This window comes from Cyanistes caeruleus, chromosome Z (genome assembly GCF_971803275.1).
Source record: "Cyanistes caeruleus chromosome Z, bCyaCae1.hap1.1, whole genome shotgun sequence".
Taxonomy (NCBI): Eukaryota; Metazoa; Chordata; class Aves; order Passeriformes; family Paridae; genus Cyanistes; species Cyanistes caeruleus.
In genome coordinates, this window is record NC_141732.1 from 43,976,781 (window position 1) to 43,995,106 (window position 18,326).

Sequence of the window (18,326 nt, forward strand, 5' to 3'; positions counted from 1 at the left end):
AATCTCCAGCTAGTGAGTGAAACCTTTCCCCAGCTGTCCCAGGTCAATATGTAGGCAGCAAAACTGTATGGCAAAGGAAGGCAAAGGCAAAAAAGGCAAGGAGATGACCTTACAGTTATATAATTTTTCCATTTTTTTTCTAGATCCATATACCTGAAAAAAATATGCTACAGTATACCACAGACCTAAGCTTGATATAACTCATTTGTATAGCCTTTAAAGTGAGCTCAGGAGAATTTTATTTGCATGAAGAACAGAGCTGTTGCTAATTTGTCTCAAGTAGCATGCAGGTCTGAATTTTCTTCCAATGGTCCTAATACTAGTATTTTTGAAGGAAAATAAATACTTCATGAACTATAAATACCTGAAAAAAAAATTCAAGTAGGTGAAATTGAGCTATGAATGTCTATTAAGCTTGGAAATAATATTTAGTTCAACAAAGGCACATGCATCCTATATATTACTTGTCTGCTATTTATAATCAGTATTCTATTTCCCTGCACTTGAATAATGGTATGCTCTTAGATAATCCAGAGAAAAACAAACATATTTACATGAACCGGTGAAGGGCTTAGACACCATATCATTTGTGGCTGAGGTCACTTGGCGTGGAAGAGATGGAAGGGAGACCTCATTGGGGTCTTCAGCTTCCTCGTGAAGGGAAGATGAGGGACAGGCACTGACCTCTTCACACGTGTAACCAATGGACGCAAGGAAATGGTATGAAGGTGAGTTGGGGGAGTTTAGGCTGGATATCAGGAGTGTGGTTGGGCACTGCAACAGGCTCCCCATGGAACTGGTTCCAGCACCAACCCTGTCTGAGTTCAAAAGGCATTTGAACAAAGCTTTTGGGCACATGGTGTTACTCTTGGGGTGTCCTGTGCAGTGCCAGGAACTGGACTCCATGATCCTGATGGGTCCCTTCCAACTCAGGATATTCTATTATTTTATGAAGTTCCCAGAACTATTCCATGTGGGGCAAAAGACCACTGAACAGTTAATATCTCCACTGAAAACCTCCTTTGGAGCACTACTGTCATCCTGAAAAGTATTTTGTTAAAAAGCATGTTTGTTTTTCCTGGGCTCATGATTATTTAGGAGTAGTTTTATGTTAAAAGAATATTACCGCAGTTCGGGACCTTCATATCCAGCAGGGCTGTCCTCTTATTGTTGTCATCTATGCAATATAAGTCCTGAGTTTCTGTGTAAAACTTGGTCTCTTGAAATTTCTTGATCCACATGATTTCACAGGAACACTTGAATGGATTGTCACCCAATATCCTAGAGGAAAAAACACCAATTTATTTATAGGGTGAAACATGCCAAGCATATAGAAAAAAAATGAGGGCGAGGGGGGCTCCAAGCATGCATCTGGGTGAAAATATAAGTTAGTTAGGAGGGTTAACAAAGGCAAGTTGAACCCTTTCCTTAAGAAGTGTAAGACATGCACCTTTGGTAAACTCAGCGCAAAGTAAACTGCCAAGTGGTAACAGTTTCCATGCAGGGAATTAAAAGCTGCATGCACTGAGAACCCAGAATATCATAGGCAAGAGAGCTCACTCAGGGGATTTGGCTACTATTTCCAATTCATCCGTGTAAATCAGGAGCCCGTGGAGAATGGCCGCTCAAGAAGCTCCATTTTATTTCATAAATCAGGAAGAGATTAGAATTCATCCCTTCTACACCTGAGCCACCACTCAGTTACTTCAGAAATGGTTTACTGCTGTGGGGTGGTAAATTCTTCATAGAGTCAGTCTTGGATTATATGCACACTCTAACAAACTTTAATCACAAAAGAGGATTTTTCCTACTCTTTCAAATTCATCTGCTACAACACTCTAGAAAAACCTCACAGTAAAACCGTAGGTAATATCATGAAGAAATACTAAAAATGAAAAAATGAAAAAATGGCCCTGAAACAGAAATTGATATGGTACCGGGTGTAGAATTTAAACCACAGGTTAGCAAACTTAACAAATTCTAGTTTTACAATTTGATAAATATACACAACTAGCAATTAATTATATGCATGTTAAACATGTTCTGTAGGAACAGAAAAATATCTCCATAATCAGTGACCAGCATTATTTTTCCTTCTACTGGCATACATGAGATCAAATAAAGTGGGTGAGGAAGTGTCTGTTTAAGGCATTTCATTATCAGGAGAAAAATCATTCTTAACGAAGTTTCACAGGTATTTTTAATGTACAGAAACTCATGTTTCTTCCAGAATCTATACTCATAACTGCCTCCTGAAGACATGAAGCGTGCAAATCATGAAAGAAACAATCTTATTAGAGCCATAACCTGTTTCTCCAAAAGCCACCTCAAGTTATTTGAGGAAAAACAACTGCAGGGATCCTCAAAAGTGTCTGAAGGAGCAATCTGTATTCACAGAAAGCATCCACTGGACCTTACCATCCAGCATGAACAAAAATTGTTTGCACAAGACATAGTATGAATACAATGATTCCTTGGGTCAAAGCATATGATGTGCATTTTCAAAACACTGACATTTACTTCCATCTCCTGTTTTATTCTACAGCTTCTGGTAAAGAGAAATTTCTCTTGACCAATGGCTGAGCAGCCTTCTCGTGCTTTATTTTGTGCTAAACCCATCTAGGGAGTTAGGCACATCATTGGCAGGATGCTGGACCCATAATGACCCCCTACAGACACTCGTGTGAAAAAAAAAAATTCTGACCTGTGGACAGCAAATTCCAAGTCTTTACCTTGTTTGCAGTAATTTTATGGCTGCAGCTCATTTGTCAAGAAGAAACCTTCCAAGGTGGCATCTCCTTCTCTGTAATACCTGGTGACTCTCCTCTACTACACCTTATTCTAAACTTCTCATCCCTTTAGTTTTGATTTGCAAGAGTGCTAACAAGACAAACACACTTACCTATCATATTTAGGGGAAATTCTTCATTTATGGCAACATTAGTATCCCAGATTCACCTACCAACACTCTTCCTTCTCTCCTGTTTCTGATCTTCCAGCTATGCCTTAAACACTTGTCAACAGAATTGTTCAAACATACTGATTTTATCACTGCTTCTCCTCCTTTCAGGCTCTACTGTTATCCCTCCACCTTTTTTCCCTCATTTTCCCCACATCTGTTTAGCTCACTTCATCACAACATCTATTTACATAACTTCAGTTTGTCTAGCCCTACACTCCCTTTCCCAAGCCCACAACACTCTACCTCAATTTTGTATCTCCTTTCTCTCTCAACTTGTACATCATCATCATGCATTGCCTCCATACCTCAAATACTACTCTCTTCAACCTTCACACTATCCATTTTTCCCGTATCTCGCTCACTCCCACTACCTCTGCCCTGCTTCTTCATGCAGAAGCAACAGAACAACAAAGGGCGTGGAACAATGGGAAAGCTTTGCAACTAGCTAGTATCCTCATTAGAGAGTTCAGCAACTGTCACGTTGAAAAAAAAATTCCAGTGAACAGTGTTCCCTGGGCCATAAGGAAATTATACCAGCTTAATTATCAACAAAATATACCTAAAGGACATAGTCTTTTTGTGCCACTGAGATTCGCTCATTTCACTTCTCACATGCTGAAGTTCACCAAAAGAGGCCTAGGATTGCATGTCAGGTGCTTCAGACTTGGACTGGCACTTTGGAAAAATTCTGACTCTGAGATCCAAAAGAGCAACCTCCCTCTCCTCTGTAGCCCCAGCTCTCTCAGAATTCCTGCAGGCTCTCTGCATATTAACAGAGAATGCACAGCATGACCAAAATTTTGGAACGTATATCAGTAAGAAAATATGGCAGATGTAACAGGGAATAAAAATATCTGCTATAAAATATTTCTTTTATAAAAATAAAAAATATAGCACTGAAAAAAAATCGATCAAGAAATGTTTACCAGTGCTTTCATTGCTAAATGATTATATAAAGCACACCAAGAATTTGAGAAAATAAAGATATTCTTAAATAGCCAGCCACAAGCATATAAGCTGTGTAGCCACTGTAAGAATATGAGAGACAATCTTTGTATGAATATATGCAAGAGACTGTATTTTCACAAGTTCAAATATTCAAATAAACACCAGTAGTTTTGTGTGAAGTAATCTCACAAAAAAATATATCTTAAAGCTGAAAGATGAGCCTATTTTCACCTCTACGTTGCTAAAATAAATACCTAACCTTCTGGAAGCCCTGGAATGAAAATTTCTCTGCATTTAACTGTTCAGATTTGATGCTTTCTTTGGACTAGAACTGCACTTCTAATTCCTGATGGACCTCTGCCTTCAAGAGAACAAACTTCGAAGTGTTATTCTCCCATTCCAGCCAAAAATAAACTTATATTTTAAGAAATGACAACTTACAGATCAGACAAACCCAGATGGCGAAAAGGCTTCTTGGACAAACTTGAGAGCTTGTTTCTGGATAAATTTCTGTGGCAAAAGAAAAAATTTGCATTAATTAGAACTGTTTCTTCTTACACTAAAGATACAGTTTGTGTCTCTTGAAAAAGCAATTAAAAAGTAGAACCAGCTCTAAGAGCCCTTTGACTTCAGTTGTAAAAGGGCAGTGTCCAGTCTAATTTTATGATTTGAATGTTTTCAAGGACTTGAACGCCAAATACATTCAAAATCAAACTCAACAAGGATCAATATTTTCACTTTTAGCACTTTTTCAATTGCAGAAAAGCAGCAGATTTAACTGTGTTTCAAAAGTATTTTGTAAAGTCCAGGTGTTAATTATATGCTCAATTTATTCATGTGAAATGGGTGTATCCCTTTCTTTGATGCTGTACCAAACTCTACTCATATAAGCCCTCCTCACATGCTAGCACACATCCACATCAGAACTCTTTAGTTGTTCTTTGCAAATTGCATGTGCAATATGCACCCACACGGAAGATCAAAAGGAAAACTGTAAAATGCCTGTATTGGGCTTTTTTATGTCAATTAAGCATTTATGGTTTCCAGTGGTAATTAAGTAAAAGGTCTTCTACCATTATGCAGAGCAAAGAAATGTCAGTCTGAACCAGAAATACTCCTCCCCTCATGGGCTTACAAAACTGCTTTCTCCACCCCAAAGCAAAAAAATGCTGTTTTTGTATAGTCTTATCAGCCTATGAATTAAAGATAGTGAGAGCAGTAAACTGTTTAACTGCCAGCAGTAAAGCGCAAATCAGTGTTACGAGCCAAAATACCATGAATTTTATGTGGTATTATAAAGGCGCCATAGGGGCTCCAAACTTAGCGTTGCATTGAATCTAAAACCAGGGATTAATTTTTTTTTTTATTTTTTATCTGACTAAATAACACAGTGTTTACTTCCCAACTTTCAGTCATTGATCTTTGAGTACAAGACAATTTTCACAGAAATTACAAGTTGGATATTGTACAAATGTTTAGAACAGAATCAAAGAGATTATATTTGTATTTCACCACTTTTTTGATTCCTTCTGGCAAAGAAGAGCCTGAAGTTTACAAACTAACTGGTCCTTATGTGTGAGAGCCAAACACAGGAGCTACTATTTCATTAGTCAGGTGAATTGCACTGCCCTATGGCAGATGCTGGTGGAAATGTCTCATGGACTCTGATCAGATAAATCAATATTAAGGCACAATTTGCATATAGAACAGAAGTTATGTTTAAGCAAATACTGTAACTATGTGGTTTTTTTCCTAGTATGCATATGCTCTGTGCTGGGAGGCTGAACAAAAGCAGCTGGATCCTCATACTGACTTGGGTTTTTGCCTCCAACACAGAAGCACATGAAACCCCATCCCTCCATGGGAAACTCTTCACTCACCACACAGGGGAATTGCTTCTTTCCCACACTGACAAGCAGCATATATGGAGGCCCCTGAGGTACTGCCAGGCAAGGCATTCACCTGCGTCTCTTATCTGCGTTACCAAATAAATCCTACCTTTCCCAAAACACAACCAGATATACAGTGGGTTTTACCTGCAGACCACTGCTATAAATTTATCACCTTAAGCAATACTTAGACAGTAAATTTAATTTTATATATATATATATATATATTTTTCATAAAGGACCATTTTTAATTGACTACAGAGATGCCTACTGCAGTTTCCTTAACTCATGTCAAGTGAAAAAGAATCAATGCCAGGTTTATTTTGAAGTAGTTAATGATCCCACTTTCACTTTCATAGAAAGAGAATATAAATTAATTCCTCAATTCAACCACACATAAAAAGACCACAGCAAGCAGCCCAAAGAAAATGCATCTGAGGCTCTAAAGGGCTTTTTTCTTATAGAAAAAGAAAGTCAAGAGTACAGAGCCTGGCCCTGAAGCTAAACTTAAGGAGAAGACACAGATTTAGTCAAAAGTATGCCTGTATTTTCATGAAAAGATCAAGCTCACTTTAAACTTGTTAGCCCTAATTCAGCTAAAAGCAAATCAGTGGCAATATGAGTAGAACAAAAACAGACTGAGAAACCACATAAAGATTTACAGAGCTAGGAACATGGACAGAGTTCTATCACCTATTGTGCTTCTGAAAAGGAGAGGCAAGAAAGAGGAGGAGGGAACAGATCTAAGGAGAACTGGGGAAAGAGGTGAAGACATGACCATTTTGCTACACTCAGTCTCCCTCCACAGGCAACAGCCTGCTCTGCCTATGGCTGGAACCAGCCCTGTGTGCAAACAAGGGGAAATCTGCAGCAGGGCTGATCTCTAATGGTTTCCTTTGGCTGCTTTACCTAAACCTGAACAGTGTAGAGATACAGACACATTTTAATACCTGGAGCTGTATGTATACACTACACTCACAATCTATGATTCAGCGATGCACTTAGATGCAGGCTGGCACATAACAACAACTATATTTTAAAGTTTTTGTGAATAGGCACTTGCTTTGAAATGTTTTTACATTTAAAGGCACTGACAATACACCAGACGTGTATTACACAGGTCCATTAAATTACTGTTAGCAGCAGATAAGCTTATAAATGACAACACTACTAAAATGAGGCTGTTGGCTAGCTTGAGTCTATGGGCAGTGTAAACACCAAAATTAGCTGAGCAAAGCTATTAATTACACTTTAATAGCATCTATTGGAACATTTATTTTACTGTCATTTATGTTATTACTCAAATCTTCTCATGATAGATAATTTTATAAAGAAACCTTCTAAAATTAGAAATATACCTTTTATATAATATAGCTCCTTAACAACATTAAAAGATTTTTCACAGAACAAAAAAGAAAGTTGTATCATAGCAAAATTAAGGCTTATATAGTTACATCAAGCTTCAGAAAAATGCTTTTTATTTTCCTTATGGGATAGTAAAAAATTTATTTCCAAATAAAATGTAAGACTTCTTAATAAAATACTTCAAATATAATGTAAGACCTGTACTCATACATTACCCTTGCAAAATTAAATTCCTTTAGCTCTTAATAGTTTTCACTGTCCCAACCACAACAGGAGCTATACTTCCTCCATAGGCAGTCAACAGGATTTTTATTGCTGATGACAACAAGCCGTGTTTCACTAGGGCTTTCAGAAACATTTTAGTGTACCTAATGACTTGCCAAAGAAAACAAACAAATGCATTTTGCAGGGATAACAGATCAGCCTTAGTAAAAAATACCTCCATACTTGCTGCTTTGTCCTATGCATCTAGAGCAGCTGGTGCCACTTAATATTTTCCATCTTATCTAGACTTATCCTGTGTCTGCCAACATAACTAAATCCAACCAAACGAAAACATAGTATGAGACTGGATAAGCTCCTGGTTTATAATGTAAGTATTCTGCATCAAGAATTCATCTCTATCAACTGAACAGATGTCAAGTTAGTCTAATTTGTTTCTAACAAGGAGATTCATGAGCTACAGCTCTACTAAAGTCTGCTTACCAGCAAAATCATATTCCCAGTTTGACTGTATGCTCAAATAAAGCTCTTCCTATGGCTGAAACACTTCAAAGCCATCTTATCCAAGTGGATTCTGTAAAGTCTAGCAGTTCACATATGTAGAGTGATACTTTTCCCTTAAGTGGTAACTTTGATAGGGTCTCTCTGTTCTGTTCAACAGACAGTTTTCTAAAAGCTTGTATACCTGTGTAAGTTTTGCTTAGAAGCAAACACTGGAGACAGACATACTTTGTGACTGTATGAAACCCATTTCCCAAAGGCAACATGCAAAAATGCCTCTCAAGAGCTCATACCAGTTGTCACATCTTACATGGTGTCTACCTGCCCAGACAGCTGAGAAAATCTGAAACTCTATTTATCTTTCTCCAAACTCATTATTTCTCACACTATATTCATGGTCATGGAGAGAACTGATTGCTTTCTTCATCATAATTACTCTTATTTTAAAGATAAGACGAGCACAGAAGCATAGAATTATAAAATAGTTTGGGTTGGAAAGGACCTTTAAGAGTGATCTAGCTCCAACTCTCCAACATCTTCATCTACATGAGCTTGCTCAGAGTCCTGTCCAACCTAACCCTGAATGCTTCCAGGGCTGCATCATCCACCATGTCTCTGGGCAACCAGAGCGTCTGTGTTTCATCACCCTTATTGTAAAAAACTTCTTCCTTATATCTGTCTTTGATTTTCAAATCATTATTCTTCATCCCATTGCAATGATGTATGTACCTTTTCAACTGGCTCTTTATTGCACTGATCATACTCAGGCTCTGAGCCTCCTTATATTATTTGCCTTACAAGCTCCTTATGGCTCCACTGCTCTTCTCTGTAGCATTTTTCAAGATGAGTAGATTTGGTGTCCTAATCTATATACAATATTCCAGTAGATTCCCTCACAGCAGCTAATGCAATGGGGAAAAGATGTAAAAATGTAACACAATATTCCTTCTGATCCCAGACTTGAATTTGTTTTGTTCTGCTTCATTGCACAGAGAATCTCACTTCTTTCCCAGCAGAGTCACTAAATCTTTCTCTGCAAATATATCCCTTAGACAGCATGTTCTTATTGCATATTTCCACAGCCAGTGCACATGCACTTGGCTTTATGGAGTTTCATAGTTTACAGCCATAATTCACTGAGCAACTGTTATAGAGGCAAACACTTCAATTTACTCTGGAACATAGTTCCCCTATATTACCAACTGATTATAGAAGTTGTTCTTTATTAATGACTATATGAAGTAATATAAATTTCACAGGTTCCCAAGATCTGGTTCACACTCCTCTGGTGACTGTTCCATATTAAGGACAGCAATTACAGTCTAGGCAGAAACAGATATTCATGTCCACTTCCTTACACAAATTAAGTGCTGTTCTTTGGAAAACACAGGTAAGAAAGTGATTCCATCTCGTGAAGAAAGCGATCAAATCAAACAGGACCCTGTGTTCTGTTCAACAATTCTTTCCTTTTACAACGAAGTATCTTACAAAGACAAGGTTTGTCATTATGTCTTCTAAATCTCACTAGGATAAAAGCAAAGGGTTTGGTTTAATGCTAATACATCTTAGTGTTCATCTATTGAAGATGTATGGACTAAAGCAGACACCTGGAATATTTGGCTAAATACTGTGAAGAACTGAGCCATTCATAGTGTGATCTCAGTGTTTTATTGACCCATGTAAGTACCAAAGTGAGCCACTCTATGTCTGTCCCACTACAAGGCACAAAAGTTGTAAAAAAAGAACTTTGATCAGTTCAGCCTTTGATAAATCTAAAGCATAACAAATCTAGAAAAACAGTCAAAAAGCTGCACAGGTACAAAATCTGCTTCTTGTAGGTCATGAACTACAAATCACATTTGGGTGTGAAAGCAACATCATTCCTATATTCTGCCGTGGGTGCATTAGCTCTGATCTTGAGTGAGCTTTTAAAGTGAATCACCCCTCGGACTTCAGTTCACAGCCATATCACAGTCTCTGGGCACATATACTGATCAAATTATATTAGATGTGCTCCATGCATGCATCTCCTGCACTGCAGCTGCTTAAATATATTCAGCTCATCGAGTCAGACTAGAGCTAGTCAAAACCATGCCACTGAGTGTGATGCACTGTGTGGACATCATACCCTCAAGAGACACACTCTCTGTGCTACATTACTTATCACAAAAGACACAGCTGAAGTACACTGTTAGAGACAGGATAATGAACTGGATGGTCTTTTCACACATTATGTTTTTATGATCCACTAGTTCCTTACCATATATATCATACTGAAGGGCAATTAATGATAGAAGACCATTATAAGTCTGTCTTGTTAAAATATTTTTTAATGAAGTAAATGGTAAGAGATAGAAATAAATTAACAATAAATAAATGAACATGAGTTGGGCCGTTTTGACTTAGAATGCAGACACTGTTCTTACTCACATGTATTGTAAGTTCACATTTTTCACAAAAGCATGACGGGACACGAATCTTAGGCCTGAATCCACCACGGTCCTAGGAAAAGTAATAAAACTATTAGAATGTTTAATCTAAAATATAATGGGAAGTGTAATGATAATACCTATTAAAACAAGACTTTGGATGAAATCTCCGCAAGGATCAGGTGCGAGATTTACAACTTTGCTCAGTAATATGTGAAGTTAGGCATACAGTTTGATAAGGTCTCTACATGCTTCTATAAAAGAAACACAGAAAAAACAGACGTATAAAATGTATCCCATACTCACAGATTTTTAAGTCCAACATAAAATCCAACTTCATTGTCATTGATACTTTCCAAATTTGGCTGGTTTGCGATGTAACTGTTGAAAAAGCAAAACCGAAATAAGTATGTAAGTGGATGCTTCCATGTCTTTGACTTAGAATGCAGTTCAGAAATCATGCACTGATGTATGGAAGTCAGTTTTGTTTGCTGACCTACTGCAGTTAGTTCTAAGTCCTAATTAGACCAGCTGCAGAGCAAAAGTGCTCCTTAAAATCTTCTTCATCATTTAAATGGTACTTTGTGGGACAGGGAGCAGCTTATTTTTACACAGGGGAAATGATGAAAGCAAGTCAACCTGAAGGCCAAATAAAGCTGCATTACAATGTCACCATTCTCCAAGACACATGTCCTTACCTCATGGATTTAACAACAACAAAGGGGACAAGTTTAAATATAATACTGGAGTTATCACCACTTACAATGAGAGACAATCATATTTCCTAGTCTTTTCCCTCATGTTATTAACTTAATCACTTCTTACTCTTACTTTTTCCCTGACACAAAGTAATTTCTGTTCTTTTTACAAGGTGTGGCAATAGGAAAATTGAGAAAAGAGAGGTTGTACTTCACAATGTTATACACCCAAGCAGAAATTAAGAGAAGAGAAACTGCTGTATCAGATTAAAGTACTAAACCTACTCATATATCCTTAATATCTGCCTAAAAGGATGTGGGCAATTCAAGTTCTGCAAGAACTGCAACCCAGTTCTCTGTATTATGACCATGTGTATCTGAACACCCAGGGACATCCCACAGACTGCAAATTAAAATGTTCACAACAAATGTATCATTACTTCTTCTACAGGAAGAAAAAAGTTTCACACTGCAAATCATACAGTCCAGGAAGAAGAAATCAGTGGAAACTGCAATTTTTCTATGATCAGAAAAGTACACCTGATTTAAGGGATGGCTTGTTGGAGTCCACACATTTCAACATATAAGCCTGGTCCCAGAAAAACTTAAAGAGAGATTGACATGTGTTTGCACCAAGCATCACAAACTAAACAGATGGGGTTCTCCTAAAATGAATGAGTCTTTCTTTGTTAGAAGAAAACTTTTCTTTATTCTAAGCAGTTTTTAGAATTTATTTAAAGGGAATTCTGGTCAGTTAAAAGAAGGCATATTGCTCTTCCAAAGGCAATCCATGTGCCTGATCTGGTTGTGTTGGAAATTCACAGTGTTTCTAAATCCCAACAGAAGTCTGACATTCCATAAGTTGGGTTGGGCTCTCCTCCAAAGATGCAATGCTGACTTGGGCTATGCTCTCACCATGTACCAGGAAAAGTAAAAAGTTTCCCCTAATGGCATCCATTGTCCCTTGGGAAAAAGAAGGGCAGTAAAAAGACAATGCATGATGCTAGATGGAGCACATTACTAAGCATCATATGACAATGACTGCTCTGCGAGACTTTTCAGAATAAGATTAACACAGGGTACCCATTAGAAGATCGGAGTGCTTTGTTTTTTGTGCTTCCTTTCCTGAATTTTTAAGATAGCCTTCAGTAAGGCTCACCTTACTAATCTCAATACTTACTAACCTATTTTGTTTGGTTGGGTTTTTTTGTGTGTTGGCAAGTTTATGTATTTTGCCAACAATTCCTTCATCTAAGATTCCTGCAAGTCAATGAACATACTTCCTCTAAACATGCTCTGAAGAACTCAATCTTAAGTATCATCCATCTTTGTCACTTGGACCTCACAACGCTAGAATAAAGTTATGCAAGAGGTTCCATACAAGATACCTTCCTCATCCTTTCCTCAGTTATCAAACAACAAGGGATTGACAAGGAATTCTGTCAAGCTCAGACAGAGATAGGGAAATCACATAAAAGCAGGAATTGAGGAAAATGGACAGTAAAACACACAGTGTCAAGAGACTCAGATTTAAAGAAAAGAAACAGAATAACTAGCCGCATTTGCTAAAAATTAGGCCATCAAAAAAAACGCAAACCGGACAAACACTGCCAAAACGCAGATCCATCACTTAAATACGCATATCACCCATCCAAATCTGACACTGCAATTTCAATCACACAAACATTTAACCAGAACCATTCATCACAGGAAAGTCCAGAACCTGTCATAACTTACAGTGTTGCACAAAAATTTGTTTGTGTATTACACCCTGTTTTAAGCCTCAGTGTAAAATGGTTTGCTCCGCTGAAGCCAATGAAGCTTCACAATTTATTTCAGACAAAATTCTTAGCATGAGCACACAATCTATATAAAAAGATTGGTATCAGACCATCAGGGAACAGACAAAACAGATTATATTTGGGAAGTAGTAATATGAGCTTCTGGTATCTTCTTTCCTTCCCTTTTTGCATCCCTTAGAAGAAACCCTAGGTGGGGGAAAGCTGGGTATTCTTTAATCTAAGCTGGTACTGGTTTCTCTAAAATGAATGATTTATAATTCCATTTCCTAGCTGAAAGAACAAAAAGAAGACATTGCTTTTTCACAACCATCCCGTTTGGGACTAAGAAGACCTTTCGTCTAAGTGTAACTAACTCAAAAACTACTCTGAAATACACTTATAAAAACACTCTCAGTACAGAGCACAACAGTAAAGCAAAGTTCATGCAGTTGGAAATCTTGAAAAAAAGAGTGGACAGACATAATTTACCATAAGCAGGTCACATCCTCTTATACTTCCTTAATCAGTTAACAGGTCGGTTTCAAGTTAAGCTTTTACAGCTACGTCATAGCCATAAGAAAGAAAAGAGTAGAATGATGTAGTTATACCCTATAAGGGAAAGTTGCTCTTCTGTTTAATTTAGAGTGAGAGCTGAAATAAAACCTCTCCCTAACTGAAGTCTATTTTTACCTTCTTCACAACAACTTTACCTTAATGTTACTTATCATCAAACATTAATACTCTAAAAGCTTTGACTTGCAGTGGGCGATGCTGAGAAATGTAATTTGCCTGCCTGCCCTTAAGAATATCCACCCTATTCTTTAACAGAACATTTTTACTGTAGCACAAAAGAAAAACATACTGACTCATGGCTGGCTGAAGTCACGTGAAGAGCTTGGAAGCTCACACTGCACACCACAGCAGTGTTGCACTGCCAGAACCTGGCTGGATAGCACCAGACAGACCACTCGTATGAGTTCACAAATACTGGCTGCTGCCTCTAAATCAAGCCCTCAGCTGCCTACAAAGCTATTGGCTTGATTATACTATAGCATTCTGCATCTCCTTCAGTGAGTAATCAGTAAACAATAATTGCCTTCAGCTCTCTAATTTAATCTCCCCCTTGTAAATTACCGATTAATTCTAATAAAGGCATTCAGAATCACACACCTAGGTTGCACATTGCAACCTATAATAGCATGTTCATCTTGCCACACTTCTGCAGCTACTGAATAATGTCACACACTCCCACTTCACCACTGCTACAACATTTTGGAAACAACAGTTTAAAATCCTAATCTATAAGAGTCACCTCCTGCAAGACCTCCTTCGAGAGGGTGGTCTTCACTTACACTCATAACAAAAGTAAAAGGATACAGATTATGTTTAACATCAGTGTAGCAACTTCTGAACTGCAATTAAGCATTAAGAAAGTGGGTTCTGCTGGATTTAAAGCCATCTAGATTACTTTATTCCTTAGCAATTTAAAGAAGGGATTACATGGCAACTTTTAAATCTTTTCCTTAACCTGAACATAAAAGGCCAGCAGAAATATACTTTCTTAACTTACTCTATTTCCTCCTGCTTAATGTATGTTAAAGTATACTACTCCATCTGGAGCTGTAAGGACATGCAGGAAAAAAAAACTAGCACATGCTAGTTTTAACAACATAGATGCAAGCAAATAACACTGCAGTGCAGCTCCAGAAGTATTTCTGTTGCCAAAAAACTCCCTTTATGGAAAGCATATTTTCTTAATACTCAAAAAAATAAATCAATTATATGTCTAGCTCTAGTTCATACAGCTGGGAAATAAAGATTTTAAAATTAATAAACACTCACTGGTGAAATGTTTCTGAACTTTGTGAAAATTTTATATTTCAAGCTGTTATTTCACTAAGTCTTTAGGGGACAAAGGCAGCACAATTCAGATGAATTACCATTTAATGACAGGTCACATATGTCCCTAGTCTAGACTACTGTGAAAGCTGTAAGTTAGCATTGAGAATTAAACATCGCAAACTTCCCCAGTGCTGTATCTTCTTACAAACTCAAATGTCATACCAAGTTCATCAAAAGGTAGCCTAAACCTTAGAGGCATTTTCAACAAATGTGGGCTGATTCATTGTTATTCATTAAGATCACATAAAAATTGTGAACTTGATACAATACTTGATGAAACCTGGCATATTCAACTGGGTGACATTTGTAGACCTTCTGAAAACAAGTTTAAAATAATGATGAAGTGCTATGAACTCACAGTTGGACAATGAAGAACAGAGCTATACCAGTTGCATATCAGGAATCTAAACTTTTAGACAGATGTAGGCATCAATGCTATAATCTCTGCTCAATCAAGAAATCTTCCTGCAAATGACCAAGCTTCCTCTAGGAAGGAAACTCCTAACAAGCTATGAATGTGATATAGACATTTAAACCCAGCAAGTATTCTGCAGATGTACAAGCTTACTCCAATTATTTTATTCTATTTTGCTTCCTCCACCTGGTACTGTAAGTGTGAGATTTAACAAGGATAACTTCAGGAAACAGAACCTCTACTGCTAGAGGAGCATGCCATAACTCAGGAAAGATGCAGTGTGTTAAGACCATCCACAGTGGACTTACCCAGCATTCAGAATTTTACCAGTACTTTACTCCTTCCATGGCTGCCTGATGCCTCATGACAAATTCTGAGCAAGTGCTGCAGTGTTGTTTTTTCTTTTATTTTAAACTGTGAATCACCCCGAATTTCACAAAGAATGAAAAACTGGTTGCCACTATCCCGGGTTCCCTAAGGGTTTTTTCCTCACATTTAGAGTATTTAACCACAAGTCACAGAAGACTTCAGGAAATAGCTCTCCCCGTGCCAGTACAGCAGTTCTGGAGACAACATAATTAGCTCTGGGATCTTTATAGACACAGGCATGCCCATTTTTTCAGCAAATCCTGCACTACACACATCCCATACTCAGGTAACGCATTGTTCAGGACAATCTGGAACCCAGCATCTCACAGGCAAGGTCAGAGATCAGTTAATTCCAAGAATTCCCCGTTCTTGATGTATGGCTGTGTCAACTGCCAGGAAGCAACAGGGCCCAGACATTCTGCTCCACAACAGTATACTATTATCTAATTAGTAGCACATAGCTGCCACTGCAAATTGATTCTCCAAAGCCATCATCTTGAACAATTAGTGCTAACCCACCAGTTTAAAGCAGAAGAAAATGGGAATTCAGTGGAGATTGCAATCTTGTTTTGGCACTGCAGGAGCAGATCCATGCTCTTGCTTGTGACAACAACTGCCTGAAAAATGGGAAGTCCATGGTTTTCCAGCCAACCTGGGTTCCCACTTTACAGCATAAAGGCAAAAGTAAAAACAAATTAATATGCCTGGAATACAAAGTTTAAAGAAAGTTACTGTAAGGCAGGGAAAATGAAATGTAATATACCCTTGGTCTTACTTATATTTCTGGTTTGGCTTCAAGGTTGCTTTATTCTCTTCAGATAGGAGATGACCAAATCAGGGAAACTATCAAGACATTTCATGCAGCTCTCCAGATTTAAGCTCCACCTTCAGAATGACTTTTTCCCAAATGCCCGCAGAGCTCATTTAAGTATTTTCTCCACTTAGAGACCTGTCCTCTCCTTTGAGATCCCCAAGTCTGTACATTTGATATCACAACAAGACACAAATTTTTGATGTTTTTCCAGGAACACATGACAGCTACAGACTTGTTTTTCCTTAGCAAAGATATTTTGGAAATGTCGATATTCCATTTTATTGTCAGAAGGCCAAACAATGACCTATTTATTTCTAAAGATCTAATCTCTGACCTTATACTTATCTTCAAAACACACTTTTATCCCGTGTATGAAATAATCTAGGTTTGATAGGATCAATCAGACTGACAGGAAGAGGCTTAAACTCCCATGCCGACCCTTTATAATATATATGCTAAAAATCACGAAGTAAATTAACGTACCAAAGGAAAGTAGTGAGTGTGGCTTTCCATTATTTCTCAACAGAAAGCAGCCATAAGACTAATCTTTATTATTATTGTTGCTCTTGATGATGTCATTATTTCCTTGAAAGGATGAAAGAGCATCTCAAACGAATGAATAAATACAAATACACGTGACAGTACTTTTTCCTGCAGAATCACCTAGTCTTCAAAAAGTAGTAATGCAAATACTCTTTTTCAGCACTTGCATACACCATCGCTACAGCTGTCACTGGCCCTGATGCAAATGAGAATGGAAAAACATCCGTTCCACACGAGCACAGTAAGATTTCAGACAACCATCCCTTATATGCATCTTTTTAAGTCCCTCAGTGAATCAAAACATTAAAGCTTCTTGATTGCTGTCAAAACCTTGGAATTCTCTTCCTTTCAGGTACCCATACTCAGACAGTGACTTTCTGGAAGGGATGTCTTAGGCAGCTGCACATCCTTCAGAATTAGATAGTACTTCTGACATAAATCAGTATCCCCCACAACAGGCTTTTTTTTTTCCTGTCTCTGGTTTCTGACCTCTTTAGTATTCCTTGACTTGACTCTTTCATTCAACATAAGACATTCCTTCTCAAATCTCCTTTGAAGTCAGTCTTCTCCCACATATACAATTCCCACTGTTTGACATTAATATTTGGCTTTATTCAGTTTAAAATTACTGGCCATTAGAATGTCAAATACTCTAAACAATCTGCTCTGGATCATTGGATCATCAAGACATATATCAACACCTGCTACCCTGTTTACTCTCTCATTCACTGCATTTTTCACCGTTTCCCATTTATGTGCTCTTCACAGTTTCCTATTTCACTTTATCACATTTATTTACATTATAGTATAGTCCACTCTTCACTGCAGCTAGCCAATCTTTTGAATTCATAGCTTCTTCCATTAGCGTTATTCCACTTGAGGAATCCTGTTCTTCATTTAATATAAATAGTTTCTCACTTGCATTGCATATATTAGCATAATGATGTGTTTATTACACTTCTTGCACAATTGTCAGAATCCAGAATATTTATAATACTTGTGCTGATTGCCACATTGCTGCTACTGCTTCCTTTCCTGTACTTTCCATGTTCCTGTACTAGGCCAGTTTGATTTTGAGCAAATTCTCTGTCACAATGGTGCACCTATACAACTATCCCATGCCTTTGAGTTTTGTCTTTGCATTTCTGTTTGTTCTGCTATATGCAATGCTTCTTCTAGACTGCAATCAGCTTGTACTTAAAGCCTGCTCATGTCTGCATGTGTTGTTATACTTTTGAAGCATAAGGAAAATACACTCTTTTGTAAGTATTTATTTCAGATATATTATATATATATTATAGTTTCTAGTCTTAGGTCACCTTCTTTACCATTTTACCTTCAGATGAAACTCCTACCCTGCATGTACCTCTTCCACAAGGTGACATCTATAGCTAGCTTTCAACCTTCTTCACTACCTCCGAAAAGCTGCCTTCTCACCACCACTACTTTCACAGCATTCTTCATTTACTTTTACAGCTTTTGTCTGGC

At 37.6% G+C, this 18,326-nt stretch overlaps 1 protein-coding gene across 3 annotated transcripts in view; it reads right to left on the reverse strand.

Annotated features, from left to right (window-relative positions):
- NTRK2 (neurotrophic receptor tyrosine kinase 2) overlaps positions 1–18,326 on the reverse strand; it is a 194,677-nt gene that overhangs the window by 165,163 nt on the left and 11,188 nt on the right. For all 3 annotated transcript variants that reach the window (XM_086866656.1, XM_086866658.1, XM_086866657.1), the window contains exons 2-5: positions 10,623–10,697; positions 10,318–10,389; positions 4,352–4,420; positions 1,127–1,281 (exon numbers count right to left, since the gene is read on the reverse strand). In XM_086866656.1, coding sequence (XP_086722782.1) covers positions 1,127–1,281; positions 4,352–4,420; positions 10,318–10,389; positions 10,623–10,697 — 371 coding nt within the window. The remainder of the gene's footprint in view (positions 1–1,126; positions 1,282–4,351; positions 4,421–10,317; positions 10,390–10,622; positions 10,698–18,326) is intronic.